The sequence below is a fragment of the Sinocyclocheilus rhinocerous genome, unplaced genomic scaffold (assembly GCF_001515625.1).
Source record: "Sinocyclocheilus rhinocerous isolate Xijiao unplaced genomic scaffold, SAMN03320098_v1.1 scaffold288, whole genome shotgun sequence".
Classification (NCBI taxonomy): domain Eukaryota; kingdom Metazoa; phylum Chordata; class Actinopteri; order Cypriniformes; family Cyprinidae; genus Sinocyclocheilus; species Sinocyclocheilus rhinocerous.
In genome coordinates, this window is record NW_015635021.1 from 918,200 (window position 1) to 931,796 (window position 13,597).

Consider the following 13,597-nt stretch of genomic DNA (forward strand, 5'->3'; position numbering starts at 1 on the left):
AAGACCCCAAATCACTGACCCCAGAACAGTGTCAATTTATCTAGACTGTTGAGGCTACAGTATAGGCTCAATACCAAATGTCCACCGGAAATTCAGTCTTTGAATACTGATACATCTGTTTACCATTCACTCCAGTAATGGTTAAACAGCCTATTTTAAATTTCAATTCTCTCTCTTTATGAGAACATTCATCACCAGTCCCGTGCTTTCTTCCCATCTTGAGCACTGGAGTCCGCGCCTCTCTTCTGTCCTGCGAGAGTGCTGCTCAGCGTGTGCCGTTCAGAGAGGGATGATAATGAAGCGTTCTTCAAGTCCTGTGTTCTGCGATGCATGTTCAGAAACCTCCCGCACTCATCAAACCCGCAAGACCATGCAATATCTTCAGCAGTCTGTCCAGCGTTGTTGCAAATGCTGAATGGAAAAGGAATAGTTAATTGGAGAAGTGTTCATATTCAAAAAATGTTTATAGTTGTTGACTATAATCGATGACGTTTGCTTTAACAGGTAAACAATGGGACATTCCTGTTATGTTTGAGCTCTTTTGAACTTTTGAAAATTAATTTGCACATTTATGTCTATAATATAGTGTACTGGACTTTTTTATATTCTGTGGGATCATCTCAAGCACTGTTTTAAATGTGCTTGTTGCTTAATTATTTCAACAATAGTAATACAATTAACATATAGCAAAAGTTAAGACATTTTCAGTGAGGAAGTTAGTTTTTTTTTATTTTTTTTATGCACCACCATTTAAAAGTTTGTGGCCAGTCATTTTTTATTTTTATTTCATTTAATTTTTGGAAAGAAATGAATGCTTTTATTCAGCAAAGACAGATTAAATTGATCAAAAGTGACAGTAAAGACTTTTACACTATTACAAAAAAAAACTATTTCAATTAAATTATGTTTTTGAATTGTTCTTTCTATTCATCAAAGAATCTGACAAAATAGCATGGTTTCCACAAAAATATTAAGCAGCACAGCTGTTTTCAAGACTGATGATAATAACAATAATGATGATAATTTCTGGAGGCTGGAGTAATTCAGCTTTGCCATCACCTGAATAAATTACATTTTATAATGTATTAACAGAAGCAGTTAATTTAAATTGTAAGAATATTTCACAATATTACTGTTCTTACTGTCTTTGATCAAATAAATGCAGCCTTGGTGAGCATTAAAAATCTTAAAGACCCCAAACTTGAATGGTAGTGTATATAAAATAAATATGTTATATAGAAATACATTTTATATAAAAATTAACATATTTCAGTGTCTTTTGATTTAGCTAATTTTCATATCTTTTAAAATGTTAATAAAATATTACATAATATTTATATTGTATTAATATTATTATTTTAATTTAATAAGATTAAATGTTGTAAAGTGAGACAAACCAACTTACATCATAAAACGTCACAGAATTCATAAGATCCATTGCTAATATTTGGTCAAGTTTGGACTATTTAAGTGACGCCAAAAATAATAATAATAAAAATGTTGGAATGCCAGAAAATATTGAGAATATGAGAAAAATCGATTCAACTGTAGTCAATGAAAACAATATTCTCAAGAAAAAGTGAAGTTAAAATGTTATGATTATTAAAAGTTATGAAAAATATGATTTCCAACCAATATATGATTATAACATGATATAGAGACATTAAATGTACTGCATAATCAGAATCAGGATCAGAATGAGCTTTATTGCCAGGTATGTTTACACATACGAGGAATTTGTTTTCGTGACAGAAGCTTCCACAGTGCAACAGAATGACAGTGACAGAACAAAAAACACAGATAATAAAAAAACTAAAAAATAAATACATATTGAAAATATTTGGCAGTTTCTATCAAACAAATGCTTGAAACAGGAACTATCAAACCATCCACTTACTCGAAATGTGCATCACTTGCCATCAGCACACTGATGCACTCCAAACTGCCCGCTCTGGCTGCTTTATGCATGGGTGTCTCTCCGCTCGCGTCCTTAAGAAAATCACATAAAAGGTTGAAACAAACAAAAAAAAAATGCAAAAGGGCTGGGAATACACATTAACTGACAGGAATGTAGTCATCAACAACAGAAACCCAAGTAATATTGCTTAACGGAGGATACTTTGTACCTGCTGGTTTGCATCAGCACCGGTTTGCAGCAGCCAAAGCAAGCAGAAGGCCTGACCTCCGCACGCCGCGAGATGCGCTGGAGACTGTCCGCGACCATTCAGACCTCCATTCACCGCAAACCCGCTTTCAAAAAGATTACTCATGCAGTCCAGCTGAATGGATACACAATGAAACACAAACAACATTTCAATTTAAAGACATTGTTTTCTAAAAGTTTTAAAGCGCGTTTTGACAAATAGTAGGCCTATGGCTTTCGTTTTTAAATGCTTGAAACGCTTTTTTTGTTGTTGTTGTTGTTACTTGGTTAAACATGATTCTGACTTTTCATACCCATAATTGTATAAATGAATTAAATTGACTTACCGACTCTGTCTCAAGCAAAAACATAGTAGCTGATGTCTGGATAATTTCACAGAGAATAATGCCGTATAAAAGTTTGACTGGGCGTGTTTGACAGTCACTCCGCTGTTGCTCAGAAGTGTCCTGCAATCAAACAAGCACACAGATCCATGTACAACGAAAAAGCAGAAGTACAAAGCTATTTAGACCACGTTGTTCTATGATACAGACCAATCAGGATCAAGAATGGGCAGTCATTGTCACGTGACTCTGCATCAATCCTCCTACAGCTTGCGAAACAAGCTGTGCAGTTCCACACGTACGCACTTTTGCATCAATTCATAATCACTCTGAGATACTCTGCTTTAATAAGTACATTTAATAAAGAAATTGTTTACATTACGGTCTTCCGAAAAATGTATTTGTCATATTTGAGAGAAAAAAAAACGAATTTGAAGTTGAAATGGGTTGGTCAGAGATAAATAACATTTTGTTGGATTGTGCAGATTTTTATTTTTTTTCCTTCATGCTTATGAGTGCATGAAATGATTTTTTTAATAGCATTTATTTTAATAGCAGAGGACGCTGAACTTGCAAGTCTGTCCTTGCAGGGTGTAAGGATGATGGATCTGTCATGCCAGATGTGCCAAGCAAACATGAAAGAGGCTTTGAGGGAATGTTATGAGCTGCACGCCCACAATCCAGCAGAATGCCAGCCTTTAAGACTGAGTTGGCAGCAGCATCAGTAAACATGTACAGTGGTCACGTACTGCGATATAATATAACAGACAAAAGCGATGCTTGTTTATCAGCTTGAGAAATAATTTCGAAACAGATTGTAACAATGCAGCTCAAATGGTTAGAGATGGTTGATTTGTCACTGACATTATACAGTGTTGGAGAAAGTTACTTTTAAAAGTAATGCGTTACAATACTGCATTACTCTGCCAAAAAAGTAACTACGTTACTCGGTTACTTTTTATATTAGTTTTGTGTTACTTTTTCGAATCTATGTTGAGCTTGTTTGTTTGTTTAATAACAAAAATGTTATATTTTTGCCAAATCTTTTAAAGACCCTTTCACACCAAAAGTGAAGGAAATGTAAATTCACGTCTGTACAGTAGAGGGCGCAGCTCAAACAAACCTTTCTGCTGTGCTGCCATTCTGGATTGCGTAAAGAATAGGATGCAGAAAAAAAGTTCACTCTTCAGCAATGAAACACAAATGTGATGTTTAACTAAATTCGTTTTTGCTTATTAATATGGTTGAATTGGATCATCAGCAGCAAAGACATTGGATAATACAGTAAGATTAGCATACTTGAGTTATTTAACATTTAATTATTGCAGGTTTGCATAATATTCTGAGCATTTCACTATTTTAATTAAGTTTGAGAAATAGTGATTCTGTTTTTGTGCAAGTGAGATGAGTAAATGCATGTTCACATTTATTCTAGTACACATTAATATGGTTGAATTGGATCATCAGCAGCAGGTCAGCAGCAAAGACATTGGATAATACAGTAAGATTAGCATACTTGAGTTATTTAACATTTAATTATTGCAGGTTTGCATAATATTCTGAGCATTTCACTATTTTAATTAAGTTTTGAGAAATAGTGATTCTGTTTTTGTGCAAGTGAGATGAGTAAATGCATGTTCACATTTATTCTAGTACAGTAACCATCCTGTTTACAAAGCACACAGAACGCCACTGAAACTTAAGTTACTCCTGATTTCTCTCAACATGGGAACTGAAGAGCTGCCAGTCAATAAATGGGAATTTGCGTTACTTATTTGAAAAAGTAACTCGGATATTTTCTTATACATTTAAAAGTAATGTGTTACTTTACTAGTTACTTGAAAAAAGTAATCTAATCACGTAACTCACGTTACTTGTAATGCGTTACCCCCAACACTGGCCATTAACAAATAAACGAATGCATACGTATGAAATTTAGCTCAAAACAATATTTAAGACAGTGAATATCAGTTGATGAAAGTGCAGAATTTGGAAGCTTCTCACATATTTACATGACTTGCGTTTAATAGCATTTAAATCCTCTTTATTGCAACATTGCAATATATCTGGCCAGTATTAGGCAGAGAAGGACCCAAAGACCGGAAGAGAAATAAATACAGCAGACTGCTTATCCTCGCTCTCTTCTCATTTTGTTGCGGCGCCGAACTATTTGAGGAAATGACGTCACCTGGTTACAGTAGCTAACGAGCCCACACACTTCTCTGTGCAGCAAGCTGGACAGCTGAAAAAGCCTGTTTTTTGCTCTTATCTTTAACTTTTATCTTTCTGAACAGCGTTTGGAGATAAACGGCGAAATAAAATGAAGTACGTCAGCTGGAGATTTTGTCTGACAGTGTCGAGCTCCCGCATGTTTTCGGTGTGAATGTCAAAAGGTAGGCACAGCTAGTGCTAACTTCATGAGCTGGATGAGTTCGCGTTGGCGTGCTTTTGCGTATGTACACAAGTTTATGGTCTAATTTCTAATACAATGAAATATGCACATTAAATGTAGCAGAGCTTGCTAGACTTTTAAAGGTGGATTTCTTTATTTAACATTTAATTATTGCAGGTTTGCATAATATTCTATATAGCATTTCACTATTTTAATTAAGTTTGAGAAATAGTGATTCTGTTTTTGTGCAAGTGAGATGAGTAAATGCATGTTCACATTTATTCTAGTACAGTAACCATCCTGTTTACAAAGCACACAGAACGCCACTGAAACTTAAGTTACTCCTGATTTCTCTCAACATGGGAACTGAAGAGCTGCCAGTCAATAAATGGGAATTTGCGTTACTTATTTGAAAAAGTAACTCGGATATTTTCTTATACATTTAAAAGTAATGTGTTACTTTACTAGTTACTTGAAAAAAGTAATCTAATCACGTAACTCACGTTACTTGTAATGCGTTACCCCCAACACTGGCCATTAACAAATAAACGAATGCATACGTATGAAATTTAGCTCAAAACAATATTTAAGACAGTGAATATCAGTTGATGAAAGTGCAGAATTTGGAAGCTTCTCACATATTTACATGACTTGCGTTTAATAGCATTTAAATCCTCTTTATTGCAACATTGCAATATATCTGGCCAGTATTAGGCAGAGAAGGACCCAAAGACCGGAAGAGAAATAAATACAGCAGACTGCTTATCCTCGCTCTCTTCTCATTTTGTTGCGGCGCCGAACTATTTGAGGAAATGACGTCACCTGGTTACAGTAGCTAACGAGCCCACACACTTCTCTGTGCAGCAAGCTGGACAGCTGAAAAAGCCTGTTTTTTGCTCTTATCTTTAACTTTTATCTTTCTGAACAGCGTTTGGAGATAAACGGCGAAATAAAATGAAGTACGTCAGCTGGAGATTTTGTCTGACAGTGTCGAGCTCCCGCATGTTTTCGGTGTGAATGTCAAAAGGTAGGCACAGCTAGTGCTAACTTCATGAGCTGGATGAGTTCGCGTTGGCGTGCTTTTGCGTATGTACACAAGTTTATGGTCTAATTTCTAATACAATGAAATATGCACATTAAATGTAGCAGAGCTTGCTAGACTTTTAAAGGTGGATTTCTGTAGAAGGTTTGCTAAACAGCTTGTTAAAGCCTTTGTCATGGAAACATGTCCCCTCTGTGTGTATTATGAGCATGTACAGCTACACTGCTCTCACCTTTGCTTTGTAAGTGTTAATTTAACGTTTTCCTGACAGCCGAACAGCTTTGCAAGGATCTCCATTGTATTGATGTTTTTATTAATGCCAGGAAACAACAGAGAAGCACTGATAATCGGTTTTATTATTTTATGTATACTCAGTCGGTTATGTTGGGTGTACTTTATTTATTTATTTATAGACTGACTTACTGTGTTATGTTTGGCTATATGTAAAACTGTGAACCCTTGGATTTTACCCCTTTATTTTATTTATTTAATTAATTAATTAATTAATTATTTAAATGTTTTTTATTATTTATTTATTTTTGTGGTCTGCAATCTATGTTCTATATTCAATAATTTTATAAGTAGAAAAAAAACAACAACATTGGGGTAAATACTAAAAATCTTGTTCCATAATTATTACATTTTGTAGTCATTTCACTAATAATAGTGGATTTTACCCCTTTATTTTATTTATTTAATTAATTAATTAATTATTTAAATATGTTTTTTATTATTTATTTATTTTTGTGGTCTGCAATCTATGTTCTATATTCAATAATTTTATAAGTAGAAAAAAAACAACAACATTGGGGTAAATACTAAAAATCTTGTTCCATAATTATTACATTTTGTAGTCATTTCACTAATAATAGTAATAATAATAATAATTATTATATAAACAATTTTAACGCTTATGTGTTAATTCTTGTGTAATGGTTTACTTAAATCAATAAGCAGGAAAAAAAAGTAAAAACAGTTGGTTTTGCATTGATTATTATTTTAGCAATCATTAAAAAATTATTAATCTCTAGAACAGTGGTTCTCAACCTTTTTGACTCCAAACTGTCGACAGCAATATTCAAAAGCTCCATTACTTTTTTCTGTTGTTTGTGATTTACTAGACAATGATTAAGCATAAGATTTTTTTTTAAATACCTTTTACTCAACTTCAATAAATAGAATTTGGCATAGCTAGAAAAATGTCTAAAATAATTATATTAAATATTTTTTTCCCTGGGCACTAGGAATGGTTGTTGCTGAGGTGAGTTAAAATAAGAGATATTGTGATTTTATAGTCTTTTTAAAAATAATTTTAAGGTATCTTAAGTTACCTTGCTAGTTTGTTGATGGCCCGTTGTGGGCCTCAGCCCCCTGGTTGAGAACCACTGCTTTAGAAAACAGAAATTGTTCAGAAAATTCGTTGTTGTTGTTTTTTTTTTCCACTACAAAAAAGTATTTGTATTTCAGCTTCTTTTTCTTTTTCCGTTCAGATTCCACTGAATGAGGACACATTTGAAAGACACACTACAGACATGTACAGCCACAAAGAGCTAGAGGGAGAAGTTGACCACTCGTTCTTTGACAGTGACAGTGAAGCTAATGGACTTGGTTCTGAAGATGGGCAGCTCAATAAACAGAAAGTCTCAGAAAGACAAGATGAGAGAACAGGAAAAGACACCCATGTTTCAATTGATCAGTTAGGAAATGAAGCTCAAAGTAAAAGGAACAGTGAAGATAAAGCCAGATTGGAGGATGATTCAAACCAGGGCAGGAGAAGGCAAAGTGAAGAGACAGAATATGAAAGAGAGCGGCAAAGTGTTGATGGCTTTTTCAAAGGCTCTTCATCACTCCCAAGTGCCAAAACCTCAGAGACTATGAACAGCAGTCAATCAGATGAAGGATCCAGTGTGTATTCATACTCATCTGATGAGGAAAGAGAGCCTGATGATGATTTTAAACTCAGGAAAACCAATGATAATGTTAACAGTGATGATGATGATGATGGATACCATCGTAGTGACGATGAAAGTGAGGAGGATGCGAGATCTCCAGTGACACGATCAACGAAACATAAGGGATTGTCCCATGGAACACCTAAAAAATCTGCTGGAAAACTCCACAAGCTGAGTCGTAGCCGTTCATCATCATCTGATCCTGTGTCCTCCCACAGTAGTGAAGAGAGAAGCTCTTTTCGATCTCAGAAATCACCTGTAAAACATCAGCGGGTCAGTTCAGCTCACCAGAAAGAGCGACAAAAAGAAACGGCAGAATCTGAAGACACGGTCACTGATGTTACCCCTCTCTCGACACCAAATATTAGTCCTTTCCAGTCCCTTGATGTGGTTTTGCCCTCTGAACCTGCAGCAGCTGTTCAACAACAGCCCAGTGTTACTGAGAAGGTGGTTGCGAATGATGTTTCGGACGGTCAGGGCAGTATAAGTTCTGAAGGAGAGGATGGACCAGGTTGGTGCAATGAATTGAGATATAAATAGCTCTGTAGCTGTTTCTTTTGTAGCTGAATCTCTTTCTCTCCCTTTGCAGTGTTCTTAAAAGTAGAGAAACAGTTAGACAGAGTACTCGTGGTCTCCAGCCCTTGTAGTGTTGGCAGCAGACGTAAGAACTATTCCTTCACAAATGAAGAGGTACAGGAGATCGACCGGGAGAACCAGCGGCTATTATGTGAACTGTCCCGTTCATCGGCACATTTGCGAAGTGGCAGCTCCGCCCGCTCCAAAACCAGCAGTCGCAGGAGTATTGCACCACCCGTACGGCTTTACCACAGCACCCTCAACAGACAGCGAGAGCAAGAGCGAATTCAGAAGGAAAACCTGGTCAGTGTCAGTCTTTTATTTAATATAACAAAAAAAAAAAATCATCTCTCTCCCTCCACTAGAGGGAGCTATTGCCTATCTTTTAAGTCAGAACTGCCCAAACTCGGTCCTGGAGGGCCGGTGTCCTGCAGAGTTTAGCTCCAACTTGCCTCAACACACCTGCCTTCATCTCTCTCCCTCCACTAGAGGGAGCTATTGCCTATCTTTTAAGTCAGGGCTGCCCAAACTCGGTCCTGGAGGGCCGGTGTCCTGCAGAGTTTAGCTCCAACTTGCCTCAATTATGCAGTGAAGTCCTATCTAACATTCAATTAGATTTTCATTTTAATCACACTGAGAGCAACTCCTATTATAAGAGAGAAACTTTAATTATTTGTCAGCCTCAGTCAAGCAAGAGATTGTGTGTTTGAATGTGCTCATGCTGAGCATATTCATGTACACTACCATTCAAACGATTTTTTTAGAGTTTATTTTAAGAAATTAATACTTTTGCTCAGCAAGAATGCACTCAATTGATCAAAAGTGACATTTACATTTACAAAAACATTTTACTTTTAAATTTTCTAGTCATCATAGAATGCTGAAAAAATGTATCACGTTTCCACCAAAATGTTAAGCAGGACAACTGTTTTCGACACGAATAAGAAAGGTTTCTTGACCACAAAATCAGCAAATTAGACTGAAGGATCATGTGACATGTAAATTACATTTTAAAATACATTCAAATAGAAAGGTAATTTTAAATTGTAATAATATTTCAAAATTTTGCTGCATTTTTTTTAATCGAATAAATGCAATCTTGGTGAGCATGAGAGACTTTCAAAAACATGAAAAATCTTTTTAATGGTAGTGTATGTTTGGATTTTGTTATTTACAGTGTTCTCTCAGACACACCAGTATTTATCATTTTTGTTCCCTTGTTCTTTGTGATATTATTCAGTGATGTAATGGTGTTCTGTGAGTGTTTATTTTAGTATTCTGTAAAAGTGTGTGTGTGTGTGTGTGTGTGTGGTGGGGGGAGGGGGCGGGCTGTCAGCCACAGCCAGTGAAAGCAGAGAGACAGTTACCACCTGACTGAGGCGAGAAGAGACACATGCTGGGCTTGACATTATACTCTATTCACCCCCTAGCTTCAGTGACGGAGAACGTATATAACATTTCTTCCATCATTTACTCATTCTTCCAAACCTGCATGATTTTCTTCTGAAGTTTTATCGTATCTGTGTTGTTCACTGATCTTGCCACCCACTATAGCTCACAAATCTAATTTGTTCAGTTTGAATATGGCCATATTTTTCAGGGTGAGTAAATAGTCAGGATATCTCTCCTAACCTTTCAATAACCCATGGCCATTGGAAGCAACATAATGTGTGTTGTTTGTCTTTTGTACTCTCACTTGCTCACTGTTACACATGTAAATTCTCTCGCTCTCTCTCTTTCGTTCATCCTTACAGACCTTACAGATCCTTAGCGAGTCAGACCTTCCTCTCTGTCAGTTTTAATTGAAGAAAACGGAAAATCAAATACTCCTTAATCAATAGAAGCAGGACTGTGAGCTGTGACTCAGAATGCATGTTCCTCTAGGTCTTGTTAGCGTTTCACTCCCTAGCAACTAATGCTGTAACACAAGAACAAGAGTACCAGACAGTCACTGTCTTTCTTTAAGAGCACCTTTACTCTATTTCCAGTCCCAGCTCTTTTCATGGGTTTTGCTTACTGAGAGGTTTCCAAAGGGCTGTTTGTACCGACATACGGAGGCATGACACCTTGTGACATTCTGATCCTCATGCACTGGTTATTTTTATTCTCAATGGCTCACTGTGGCTTTTCAGAGTACGTAGTTGTACTATTCACACTACTCTCTTGGTTATCTTTTTTGAAGCAAGTTAATTTGAGTTTATAGATGTCACTCTTAGCTCTAGGGTGAATCACACAAAATCTGTCAAGAAAATTTCACTTGTCATATTACACCCCTAATTAAAAAAAAAAGAAAAGAAAAGAGAGATGAAGAAATGTTTCATTAAAGTATTTTTTAGACCAATGTGGCATTTTCTTGACAATTAGACACATTTTCAAGTTCTGTAATGGAAAAACATATTATTATAGTAAATGTTACCTTAGCTCTAGGGTGAATCACACAAAATCTGTCAAGAAAATTTCACTTGTCATATTACACCCCTAATTAAAAAGAAAAGAGAGATGAAGAAATGTTTCATTAAAGTCTTTTTTAGACCAATGTGGCATTTTCTTGACAATTAGACACATTTTCAAGTTCTGTAATGGAAAAACATATTATTATAGTAAATGTTAAATCTTTTATTCATTATAGCAATATTCATTAATAATGCTTAATAATGAATTTGATTTGGTCGGTTAAATTTGTGATGATATAAAAATCTTATAATATTTAAATTAATACAAATAAGTAAAAATTATCTGATTGTTATTGTTATTTTTTTCTTCTTTTTTTCTGTCCCAGAATTAGTTTTAATTATTTATATAATACACAGTCTAATTAACATATTCATGATGTTAATCATTGTTTGATGCCTTTAGTTATTTTTTCAACAATTATTTCGATCCATATTAAGTTTTTTTTGGCCAAGCTAAATAATGAAAGGAATTCTATGTCAGCATGCTAAGCATGTTAATAATTCTTGTTGTAATTAAGCAAATTTGATTTGTTGCCTGTAAAATATTAACTATGGCAGAGAGGTCATTGTTTTGGACATTGCAGAGAATTCATTGTATGTGTAAATATGTGTTGTATGCTTGCAGGCATTCCTGAAGCGTCTAGAATCTGTGAAGCCCACTCCTGGCATGACCCGAGATGAACAGCTAACCGATTACCAGCGGCATTGCCGATACCTGGGAACACCCGTTACAGCTATTCCACCAGTCAAACTCAAGTCCAGCAAAACATCTGGTGCATGCTTACACACAACATACAAATTTAACCACTTTATGTTCAGTTATCTGCATGTCATCCTATTGCATTATTCCATATTCAGCTGTATGTTTCAGAGATCAGGAATAATCAACTAATTGCTTGCGCTATTGACGATTAAAATATATCTTATGCGTTATATAAATATTGTGTATTCTGTAGTGCATAAAATATATAATATAGAATTCTGTTTGCATTCATTTTTCTTCTCTGAGAAGAAATATTGAGCTCCTTCTCTAAGAACTTTGTATATTGAACTCAACTTTTGTAATCTCAATAATATAACTTCTTTAACTGCATTACATGCATTTAATTCTGTTAAAATATTTAATATTGTTAAATCTCAAATTAACAGTACAATTAACACAACTCTTGTCTTTCCATGAAAACAGGGAGGATTTCAAGACCAGGCAGTAGTCCTCACAAATCTAGACCGGAAACGGCTAAACTCAGCAGAACAATACCACGGCCTGCATGGTCCTGATCCTAAATTATTTCCTTCTCTCTCTACCCCCGACACTTTCACGTACATGTTCTGCTCTGACTGTAAGTAGAAAATCTGACTGTAGGTCACAACACCAAACATTCTGAGTGAATGTTGCAAAAGTTCAAACTGCTTGAGCTCATGGTAATTTGTCCAGATGTGGAGTGATATAAATTCAAATATTTGTCAGAAATTCTACACAGCTAAACGTTTGCTGACAGTGTGTGGCTTATATACATTTTTTGATGTGCTAGGAGACTAAATGAATTCAGTCAACACTGTTCGGGGACCATAAAGTGTGACATTCCATTTTCTGAGACGTTCAAATGTAAACTAGTGCCTATATGTGACAGACAACAAAAATACTTTATATATATTTAAGCTGTGTATAATTTTAAAGCCACTGTTGCTGTTATCAGAATAATCAATTACGTGACGTGTCTGTAAATCTAATGTGAAATAAATGCTTTATTATTAGTTATGGTATTCAGTGTTGTTACATTATTCGGAAATTAAAAGTGATTTGTTTATTGACTCAGCTGTGACACTTGAATACCTGGCATGCTCGTATGAAGTGACACACATGCTCAGACAGTGTCCCGTCTGTTACAATGAATGCTAGTCATTCATCTGTCACTCCTGAACTGCTTTTGAAAAGGCTGACTGACACTTGCTGACACATGGAAGGCTAACAAGGTTATTATGCAAGCACAGAGACCGACACGGTAGTCATTTTTGCAGAAGATGTTGTTTGACTCGCATTACTGTAACTACTGTTACTAGCTTTAACTGGACAATTACTATTATAATAGCATGATTTGTGACACTTTAATTGAGGCAGTTAACAAACAGTTAATTATATATTTAATTACAGATCATTTTTTAAATTTGCAACATCAAGTAATGGTTTTAGTTATTTTTTAAGGTATTATAATTTATGATATATTAATGCTATAATAAATTATATTTTATAATTTATTGTATTATAATATTATAATGTGATATTTATACTCTACCATTTGGGGTTGGTAAGATTTAATAATGTTTTTGAATGGAAAATACAGTAAAAACAGTAATATTGTGAAATATTACAATTTAAAATAACTTTTCTATTTTAATATTTATTTATAATTTATTCCTGTGATGGCTAAGCTGAATTTTCAGCATCATTCATTACTCCAGTCTTCAGTGTCACATGATCCTTCAGAAATCATTCTAATATGCTCATTTGATGCTCATTTCTTCTTATCAGTGTTGAAAACTATTGTGCTGCATAATATGTTTGTGGAAACCATTTTAAATGGTACTGCATGTTTTATGTAATATAGGAATAATGCAGTTCCCACAATTATTCTTTATTCTATGCATTAAAATGTGCTTAAATGTTTGTGAATTAATTTAAACTATGAGGCCAATA

The 13,597-nt window shown here is 34.9% G+C and overlaps 2 protein-coding genes across 6 annotated transcripts; one reads left to right on the forward strand and one right to left on the reverse strand.

Annotated features, from left to right (window-relative positions):
* Positions 1–170: 170 nt before the first annotated feature.
* Positions 171–2,659, reverse strand: ankrd37 (ankyrin repeat domain 37). The gene is made up of 4 exons (XM_016560072.1): positions 2,491–2,659; positions 2,127–2,279; positions 1,898–1,989; positions 171–411 (listed from the first exon to the last, which is right to left on the reverse strand). The coding sequence occupies exons 1-4, from the start codon at positions 2,512–2,514 to the stop codon at positions 192–194; spliced, it is 489 nt and encodes a 162-aa protein (XP_016415558.1). The 5' UTR covers positions 2,515–2,659; the 3' UTR covers positions 171–191.
* Positions 2,660–4,922: 2,263 nt separating this feature from the next.
* LOC107746027 (cilia- and flagella-associated protein 97-like) lies at positions 4,923–12,640 on the forward strand. 5 transcript variants are annotated; one of them, XM_016560077.1, is made up of 5 exons: positions 4,923–4,939; positions 7,412–8,384; positions 8,463–8,752; positions 11,528–11,675; positions 12,089–12,639. In XM_016560077.1, the coding sequence occupies exons 2-5, from the start codon at positions 7,454–7,456 to the stop codon at positions 12,178–12,180; spliced, it is 1,461 nt and encodes a 486-aa protein (XP_016415563.1). In that variant the 5' UTR covers positions 4,923–4,939; positions 7,412–7,453; the 3' UTR covers positions 12,181–12,639. The 5 variants fall into 5 exon arrangements, with proteins under 5 accessions (XP_016415563.1, XP_016415560.1, XP_016415561.1 ...); XM_016560074.1 differs by lacking the exon at positions 4,923–4,939 and adding an exon at positions 5,660–5,965; XM_016560075.1 differs by lacking the exon at positions 4,923–4,939 and adding an exon at positions 5,660–5,906.
* The last annotated feature ends 957 nt before the right edge of the window (positions 12,641–13,597 follow it).